This window comes from Apteryx rowi, unplaced genomic scaffold, assembly GCF_003343035.1.
Source record: "Apteryx rowi isolate R43461 unplaced genomic scaffold, aptRow1 scaffold_1671, whole genome shotgun sequence".
Lineage (NCBI taxonomy): Eukaryota > Metazoa > Chordata > Aves > Apterygiformes > Apterygidae > Apteryx > Apteryx rowi.
Genome location: NW_020447943.1, coordinates 3,326 through 12,287, shown reverse-complemented (window position 1 = coordinate 12,287; position 8,962 = coordinate 3,326). Strand labels below are relative to the sequence as shown.

The 8,962-nt window shown below is 67.0% G+C and overlaps 1 protein-coding gene across 1 annotated transcript in view; it reads left to right on the top strand.

The window, feature by feature from the left end:
* The window catches only part of CATSPERG (cation channel sperm associated auxiliary subunit gamma), a gene marked incomplete at its 3' end in the record, with an annotated part of 11,487 nt that extends 3,996 nt beyond the window's left edge, over nt 1–7,491 (top strand). The window contains exons 2-26 of the mRNA XM_026060242.1: nt 284–410; nt 512–692; nt 857–1,012; nt 1,108–1,279; nt 1,373–1,510; nt 1,597–1,662; nt 1,979–2,098; nt 2,191–2,241; nt 2,481–2,610; nt 2,774–2,885; nt 2,996–3,154; nt 3,327–3,442; nt 3,736–3,949; nt 4,320–4,382; nt 4,501–4,684; nt 4,997–5,115; nt 5,342–5,422; nt 5,599–5,655; nt 5,774–5,930; nt 6,079–6,142; nt 6,241–6,339; nt 6,609–6,707; nt 6,901–6,993; nt 7,108–7,207; nt 7,324–7,491. Of these exons, the coding sequence (XP_025916027.1) occupies nt 284–410; nt 512–692; nt 857–1,012; nt 1,108–1,279; nt 1,373–1,510; nt 1,597–1,662; nt 1,979–2,098; nt 2,191–2,241; nt 2,481–2,610; nt 2,774–2,885; nt 2,996–3,154; nt 3,327–3,442; nt 3,736–3,949; nt 4,320–4,382; nt 4,501–4,684; nt 4,997–5,115; nt 5,342–5,422; nt 5,599–5,655; nt 5,774–5,930; nt 6,079–6,142; nt 6,241–6,339; nt 6,609–6,707; nt 6,901–6,993; nt 7,108–7,207; nt 7,324–7,491 (3,026 nt within the window). The remainder of the gene's footprint in view (nt 1–283; nt 411–511; nt 693–856; nt 1,013–1,107; nt 1,280–1,372; nt 1,511–1,596; nt 1,663–1,978; nt 2,099–2,190; nt 2,242–2,480; nt 2,611–2,773; nt 2,886–2,995; nt 3,155–3,326; nt 3,443–3,735; nt 3,950–4,319; nt 4,383–4,500; nt 4,685–4,996; nt 5,116–5,341; nt 5,423–5,598; nt 5,656–5,773; nt 5,931–6,078; nt 6,143–6,240; nt 6,340–6,608; nt 6,708–6,900; nt 6,994–7,107; nt 7,208–7,323) is intronic.
* Between the last annotated feature and the right edge of the window lie 1,471 nt (nt 7,492–8,962).

The window sequence follows — 8,962 nt, the reverse complement described above, 5'->3', positions numbered from 1 at the left end:
GGGATGGGGAGCAGGAAGGAGTAAGGATGGGGGGCAGGAAGGAGTAAGGATGGGGGGCAGGAAGGAGCAGGGATGGGGGCCAGGAAGGGCTGGGGATGGGGAGCAGGAAGGAGCATCCATTTGGGATTAGGCACCCGGGCAGGATCGGGGGGTTGGCAGGCGTCCTGGCGGGCTCGGGGGGACACCGGGGTCAGGAATGGGACTCAGCAGGCATCCCGGCGGGCTCGGGGGGCCACCGGGGCGCCCGTCCCCCATCCCGTGCCAGCATCCCCGTGCCCGGCAGGGCGCTGCGGCGACGAGGAGCTCTGCCGCCTGCGCTGGTACACCCCCATGCCCATGGTGAACGGCAGCGTGGTCGCGGACGTCCGGGTGCGGAGCAGCATGCCGGGCTTCAGCATCGAGCAGCAGAGGTGAGCGGTGCCGGCGTCGGGGTCGGTGCCAGGACCCATCCCCGCGCCGCCCTGCTCTCTCCGGGCGCTTTCAAGGACGATTTTTTCCTTTCCGCTGCCAGGTTTTCCTTCAACGTCAATGGCTACATGAAGGAGACGGAGAAGGGGCTGCAGTGCACCGTGGGGCACCCGGTAACGCGCGGCGAGGGCTCGGGGGGAACGAGGGCCGCGCTCCCAGCCCGAATCCCGGCCGAGCCGGGGCGCTCGGCGGCTTCGGCTCCCGAGGGAGATCGAGGCTCGCGGGTTTGGCGTCAGCCGCTTCCTCGTCGCTTGCCGGGCGCTGGGATACCCCGCTGCCGGGCAGGCCGAGCCAGGCTCGCGGAGGAGCCGAGGTGGGAAGAATAAGCAGGGACGGATTTGCCCCCCCGCCCCCGTTTTCCGCCCCGAGTCTCTTGCCCTCCCTGTAGATCACGAAGCTGAAGAAGCTGATGGATGTGGACAGCCCCTCGCGGCCCATGTGGGCGACCGTGGACAAAGCCCCGGTCCTGATCCTCGGCGGTTTCTCCAAAAACAAGGTCATCTTGCTTTCCGATTCGGACTTCGAGGACTTCGTTGCTGTGGAGGTAGGGAGGAGAGCGGGACCCGGGGTGGCAGTGCACGGCCCCGGGCTGCCGAGAGCCGGGTTCATCCAGGCTCCGCTCCCCGCGCCCGCGCGCAGGTGGACATCGACAGCTGCTGGATCGGGTCCCTCACCTGCCCCTGGACCAAGTTCTCCTCCACCATTCTGGACGCCATCGCCACCGAGAGCACCCTCTTCATCCGCCAGAACCAGCTGGTCTACTACTTCACCGGGAATTACTCCGTCCTGCACATGGCCACGCAGGGATCGAGTAAGAAAACTGGCGACGGCGAAGGGAGAGGAGGAGGGGGGGGGTCCCGGCCCGCACTGCAGCGCCCAGCGACCCTCCCGCTCCCCCCGCCAGCCCTCTGGACCCGCGTGCTCAACCGCGTCTGCGTGGGTAAGCTGAACCCCGTGCCCTTCTCCCACAACGGCTCCGAGTACGTGATCGCCATAGGCAGGGGCCAGCAGAAAGCGGAGTTCTTCCTCGGCACCGTTCGAGGTAGGACGCGGGGCTGGGGCGCTCCCCACGGGCGAGTGTCCCCCCCCGGCTGTCGTACACGCGCGTCCTTGTCTGTCATCCAACAGACGGAGTGGTTTACTTCTCCGACTCGATCAGGACTGAAAAGAAGACGGTGTGCAAGTACTTTGAGTGTAAGTGCCCGCGGGCGCTGGGGTCCCTACGTGCCCGTCGGGAGCTCCGGGCCAGTCTCCCATGGAGGAAATTGGGGTCCTGGAGTCATCTGGGGCGGATCTGCAGCGGGGACAAACGGGAACGGCTTCGCTGTGGTCACCGGGACAGACCCCACGTGGGGTAAACGGACCATGGGCACCGCATCCTGGACCTCCGCGGCCAGGGACGAGGACTCGTTCCATCAAATGCCCTGAGCCCGTCCGCTCTTCAGGGACATCTCACGGCTGCCACCCTGGGGACCAGCCGGGCTGGAGCAAGCTGTTCCTTCCTCTCCAGTTTCGGCATCCTGCAAGATCCAGTGGGCAGTCTACATCCCCGAGGAGAACAAAACCCTTCTGCTGGTGCAGCAGGAGAAAGACAACGCTACCTCTTACCACGTTGTTGCGTGCAAGCACGGTGGGCCGCTCGGGGCTGGGCGGCCAGGGCTCCGGGACCAACGCCGGGAGCTTTGCCCTAACTCCTCGTCCCTGTTGTGTGTTCGAGTGCAGAAAACCTGCATTTCTCCATCGTGTACAACGTACCCTACTTCCGGCCCAAAGGTGAGTGGCGTTGAGGGGTGACCGGAGCCTCCCGAGAAACCCCAGACAGAGCAGAGCTTCCCCATTCCTGCAAAGGCGCTGGTGGAGGGTCCTCTACCTCGTCTGGGGCTGTTCGGTCCGGCCGTCTGCCCGAGGGATGTCGCGGAGCCCTCGCCAGCAGCGCAGGGACCTGCTCCCGGCACGGCGTGGCTGAGCCGCGGCCCCTCCTGAGCCCACCGCCTCGCTCCCTCTCTCCGCAGCCACGGAGAAGTCATTTGTGATGCTGATGGGCTTCGAGGAATACAGCGACGCTCCCATGGTCCTGCGAGGCTTGTCCTACAACCCCTTCAGCACCGTCTTCTACATCTGGGGCAACGCCATACTGCAGAGGTAGGGCCGGCTGCGGCCCCACGTCTAGCTTCCCCCGTCGCCCTCCTCCTGCGCCCCTGGGGACAAAACCCCCGGGTTTGGGGCGGCTGGGCCGCGACGACCACCGAGCCGGGTATCGTGGTGGGGCAGCGGAGCCCAACCCTTTCCCTCCGTTTCCTTGCAGCTACGACATTAAAAACTACATTTTCCTCTCCGAATTCCCCGGCGAGTCTGTCATCAAATACTTCATTCAGTCGTACAGGGGGGAGATTGTGTGCGTGACCGAGGCGGAAGAGGTATGCGGTGCGGGAGCTGCCGGGGCTCCCGTCCTTCCCCCCGCTGTCCCCAAGGCTGGGACGCAGAGGCCCCCCCCAGCCCATCCCTGCTCCCTCCGTGCTCTCCCCAGGTCTGGTTCTTCATGGAGGGCAGCTCGGCCATCCAGAAGCTCTACCCCAGCAGAGCCTGGAGCATGTACGCCAACATCCAGCTCATCAAGGGCTCCCACGACTACGGCGTCAACGAGTCCTCCCTGAGCTTCTTCTACAACCGGGAAGGGCTGCAGCAGGTAGGCGCCGGGAGCAGGGAAAGCAGCTTGGGAGCAGGGCTGACCCCGAAGGTGGCCCTAACCCACCCGGGGGGATGCGGCCAAGCCCCGCGGCCGGACGTCCCGAGATAACGCTGGGCTCGAGCGGACCTGTTTCCCGGGCGCCTGCTCTGCCTCGCCGCTCTCCTTTCAGCTCGTTTACGTACGCGACGGGAGCGGGAGGATCGTCAGGAGGAAGTTTCCCCTCGCCTACATCCTCTCGCACCGCTGCCTCTACTCCCACCGCTATTCCTCTAGCAGCAGCAGCCCGTGAGTGGCGGAGGAGTGCGGAGGGGTTCAGCGGAGCGCGGGCTCGGGCCGTGCTGCTGGGCGGTAGCTCCCGCCTCCGGGAATAGGGAGCATCTTTCCCTCTTGGGGAAACTGAGGCAGTGGAGCGGGGGGGGGGAAGCGACTGCCCCGTAGTCCCCCAGCGCCGGACGGGAGCGATCCCAGCCTTTCTGCGAGGCCACGGCACCGGGGAGGCTGCGGCGGCCTCCGTCGCTCTCGGCGGGCCCGAGCGCCGCTTTCCCTCTCCGACGCGGCGCGCCTCCCGCTCTCCCCAGCGAGCTCGGGTTCATCGGCTTCACCAACCTCTGCCCCTTCACCGTCATGAAGTTCAGGGACCTGCCCAAGCCGCAGCGCTTCAGCCGCCTGGAGCACTACCGCGCCGAGCCGCCGGTCGTCACGGACGAAACGGGCTTCCACAACAACAAGTCTCTGGCTGTGTATCAGGGCCTCGTTTTCCACCTCCTCTGGCTTCACTCCGACTACAACCGGGTGAGACCCCGGCCCGGGGCTGGCAGCAAAGCCAGGGAGCAGCGCAGCCAGGGCCGGCGGAGTCCCTGGGGCCAGCGGGCGTCGCGACACCCCCGTGCACCGCCGCGATCCCGAGCCTCCGAGTCCAAGCCCCTGAGAGGGAAAACGAGGCGCCCAATGCCCCCCTCCCCGYTCTCCAGATGCTGTGCTGCCTTCCAGCCCAGAAACAGCTGCATTTCGGGCCTCATTTAACACAAATTCAGCACTTACTGGCTCTGGGAGGAATCGTGGGGGATTTGTTCGGGCATTGGGGATGCGGATGCCTGGAGGAGGAGGAGGAGGAGGAGGAAGAGCCAGGCTCGCAGCTTGCCGTCCTCCTGCTGTTTTTCAGCCTTACGCTGACCCTGTCCATGACCCAACGTGGCGCTGGTGGAAAAACAGAAAGCAAGATGCCGTGAGTCGCGGAAAGGAGCCCCACGAGCCTCAACTCAGCCGCGGGGGAAAACCGGCCCCCAGGAGGGTTTCATTCCCTGCCGGCGCTTTGGTAACGGGGAGCRCTTTCCTTCCCGCAGGATTACTACCTCTACCTGGCCAGCACGGGCAGCTCCCCGGGAGGCCTGTACATCAACATGGAGCACTACGTGAAGATTTACGACCTGCGCTCCAACAACGAGCTGCCTGAGCAGATCTACCTGGACAAGGGCGACACGTACAGCTTCTCCGTGACCCTCAGCATCCGCTCCACCGTGGAGAACGGTAAGGGGAAGCCTCTCGGCCTGTCTCCGAGGGCCTAGCCAAGACGTGGCGGGGGACACGAGCCAAAAAAAGCCGCCGTCACAGCTGCTCTGCTGCGAGAACGGGGCCCGAAGAGCCAGGAACACGGGCCTTGCTCTTCTCCGCGGTATCTCGCGGGGAGCCTGCGGGTGCGCGGGGCGAGCGCCCCAGCCCTGGGCAGGTCCCGTCACCCCGGGCGCGGGAAGGGGCGCGAGGCCTGGCCGAGAGCTGCAGGCTCGTCCCCGCCGCGGGGTGCTGCCGTCTCGCCAGGCGGCTCGCTTGCTTGCTTTGCAGCGTGGGAGAAGAACTTCCTCGGACGCCTGAAGCTCACGGTGGTCCTCTCGCACCCCTTCAACCTGGTCTTCTTCCTCCAGAGGCAGAACCTGGTGAACCGGGCCTCGGTGCTCTATAAGGTACGCCTGGGCGCGGAGAGGCAGGGAGGGCGCCACGTACCGGCACGCTCCGTACGGAGAACGGACATCCCTGCTGATCCGTTTCCCCGTGGCGCATCCCGCTGTTGCGAACGAGACGAGCGAAGTTGCCTGTCAGCAAAAAGCCAAGCAGCTTCTCTGGGCCTAAGGGAGGTTCTTCCTCCTCCTGCTCTTCCTCCTCCACGTTCCCACCCAATAAACTCCGCAGGTGAGCATCCAGGACACGGCACAGTACCCGCAGCAAGAGCTCAGCGGGAAGAACCTGCTGAAGAGCTCCATGGTGCTAAAGGTAGGAGAGGCGGCTGGCGGAGCCCGGCTCGGCGCGCGGATAGCCAGGGCGAAGCTCGGCTCCGGGCCCGTGCGGTTCCCCGTGCTGCAGACATGAGCCTCGCGGGGCTGGGGATGGCTCCGCGGCGTGTCGGTCGGCTCCTCACGTCGGTCCCTCTCGGATTTCGCCGTTCCCAGGTGGTAAACTCGGCGACAAACTGCTATCGGTACTCGGAGTCGGGGCCGGCCCTGCAGGTAACCGTGCTGCGGTCCCCGCCACGAGGGTGCCGGGGGTTCGTCTCGCGTCCCGAGGGAACGGACTGGCCCCGGGCAGGGGGAAGCTCCAGCGCTGCCGTCTCCCCGCGCCTCGCAGGGCTACAGGATGGTGCCCGTGTACGTTGGCTGCCCGCCGGGCATGCGCATGGCTTTCGACATCACCAACACCATCAAATACACCACCGGCATGAACAAGCGCTACTTCAACTGCCTGAGCCAGAACCCCGAGATGCCTTGCTTCTTCTTCGAGGACGGTAGGGCCCGAGGAGGGGGGGGGGTCACAGGCTGTGCCGGGGACCGGCCCGTCGCTCCGTCCCGCGTCCCCGAGCGGCTGGACGGGGCGTCGGGACCCTCCGCGCCGGGGCAGGGTCCTCTGATCCTCCCCCTGCCTTCTTCCTGCAGTGTTTTACCCTCTCTTCCTGATCCAGGACATGGTGACGGGGGCCTCGGGGTCCTTCTCGGGACGGTGAGAGCGGAGCACGGGCGGTCGGGGTGGGGGCGGATGGGGACATCGCTTCGCCGCGGGGTGTCAGACCCTCGCCGGGACCGTTTCTGCCTGCCCAGGTACACGCTGAAGGTCATCGGCGGCGCCTCGGACTCGGAGGGCGCCGTCGTACGCTACAAACCTGAGGACGTCTGGAAGTACAACGTAGACAACGCCAGGTAACCCGAGGCTGCCCGGAGCCAGCCCCGCGTGCCAGGCCGGCGCTTCTCCGCCATCCCGGGATGCCTGCCGGCCGGCCGTCAGGGTATCCGGATGCAGGGATGTCCGAGCAGAGCGCTCTGGGGCCCGCGACGCCTCTCCTCGCYGGCCTGGGCCTCCAGCCCGTTCCTCGCTGCAGCTGAGGACGACGGCACCCGGTTTGATAGCGACTGCGAGGAAAAAAGGGAGCCCACGAGCACCCTCCAAACCCCGGTCGCTCTCTCCGCAGCACGGAATCGAGCCTGATATGGCAGAAAGCCRACGGAGAGGTGTCCGAGACGGATCCCCAGGGATACCCCATCCACTCCAGCACAAACAACGGCATCAAGTAAGCGCCGGGATGAGCTGGGGGCGGTTTGGGAGCCTGCCCTCAGCCTCCCCGCTGGGGACGGGGCGGCAAGCTGCGCCTCCGGGGCCGCGCGGCGGGGATCCGGCCCCGAGCCCTTCAGAAACGCGTGGCAGAGGGGAGCCGCGCGCTCATCCCCCCCCCCCGGCGATGCCGAGCCTGCGGCGCCCCGCAGGTGGCTGTGCCGGAAGAACTCGCCGTGCCACGACGTCGCGCCCGTGGGGCTGACGGCCCCCAGCTACTTCTTCCTGGTGGTGGTGTCCAACAGGCGAGTTGTCGTTGTTGTTGTCCCGGGGCGCGGGATCGGCGCGGGGGGGGGGGCTGAGGAGGGGGTCAGCACCCCGGTCCTGAGCCCCCCCCTCCTCTCCCCGCKCCCCGGCAGAGACGTGGACACGTCCACCTACTGCGACTACAACCTGGAGTTCGTCGTCCACGTGCACGGGCTGCAGCTCAGCTCCGCCAGGAAGCTGTATTTCATGAAGGTAAGAGCGCGAGGGAGGCGTCCGCGGCCCCCCGCCCCGAGCCGGCGGGCGCCTCGAGCACCCTCCTCCGGCCCGCGGCCGTCCTGCCGAGCCCCCGAAAAGCGGCTCTTCCCCAGGTGACCTTGAGCACGCTGACGGGCCTCGTCACCGTCTACTTCCTCTACTGCCGCGCGGGGAGGAAGATCGTGGCGTCCTTCTTCAACGTGGTGCACAGGCTGGAGGAGGCGTCCGCCCCGCCGGCGGGTGAGCGGCGCCACCGGGGCCGGTTTCGGCAGGAGGGACGGGCAAATCGCTCGCCCGGCGAGGTCCCGTCTGCACGTCTGCTCTGCTCTGCYCTGCCCAGGCTCCGCCAGCGCCGGCACCTCCTCGGTGGCGAGCAAGACGGAGCACTGCGAGTACCCGCTCTCYGCCGGCTCGGTCCGCAGCACCGGCAGCGAGCCGGCCCGTCCCTAGCAGATGTGACGCCTCGCGGCCCKGCCGGACCGAACCGGGCCACCGCGGCTGCCCTCCGCGCCGTTACCGCCCCGTCCCCAAAACGCCCGTCGCGGCATTCGCAATAAACCCCATCCTCGGTTTAACTGACGGATCAGCCCAGCCCCGGCGCCGCTCCTGCTGTGCCAACCCGGACTCCTGGGTCCCGGTGGCGCGGGGGGACTCCGAGCGCTGACGAGCTCCTCGTTAGCAATAACTCGGCAGAGCAGGGTTTGCCCCTGGGGCAATTTTGGGGATGCCGGGGTCCAACCCCCCCCTCCCCAGGTACTCCGCAGCCATCGCGGCTCCCCCCGGACGCCTGGGTTCCCTGTCCGGCAGCATCCCGCCGGGCTCTCCGGATTTACAGGGAGGTTCACGGCACCGCGGGCAGCCAGCACCACCCCGGCGGTGCCGGCTGAGCCGGGACAGCCGTTACGGGGGGGGGTCAGGGCCCCCCCAGCCCTCATCCCTGCAGGGTGACGGACCCCATCGCGGCTGCCCAGCGCATTCCCCCCCCCGGCCCCCACTAATTCCTCCTGACACCCGTGGCTGAGAGCCTGCCGGAGCTGCGGGGGGTGGGGGGGTGGGGGAAGCAGCCCTGTTTAATTGGGGCCGCTTCTTCCCTTCGTTCCCCCTAATTAAGCAAATTGGCTCCAGCCGTCAGCGCCTAGAAACGGGAGGCAAAAGTTTAATCGTCGCTAAAAATAGCTCCCTGGCACAGGCACCTGGAGCCGTCCTGCCCCGGGATGCTGCACCCCAGGGTGCTCAGCCCGGGCGATAGATACGGGTCCCCCCCCCTCCACGCCAGTCCGAGGATGGGCCCAGGTGTCCGGGCCCCTCTCCCCAGGGTCCATCCTGCAGCAGGTTGACACGACCCCCCCTCAAACCCCCATCCCGTCCCTCGGGTTCCCCCCACCCCAGCGGCGTCGCTGCTTCCCCGGGACCCGCGCGCGGCCGCCTCTCCTCAGCACTGCGCACTCGCTCGCGCGCTCCGGGGCGGCTGAGAGCGACTAACGAAGGGCTGGGGAAAACGAGCGGCCGAAAGGCCCTGCACCCCGCTCCCACCCCCCCACAACACCCCAAACCTCCCTGGGGCTCCCCAAAAGGCCCCAGTGCAATCAAGGGCACCCCGCCACACTCCAGGACGCCCCAAAAGACCGGACACCCGGTAGCAAAACATACAACTTAATTTACTTTTCTGGTCCACACYGTGATAATAATTAATTCAGCATAAAAACAGGGACCCCCAAAGACACCCCAAACCCTGCCAAAGCCGTGCCAGGG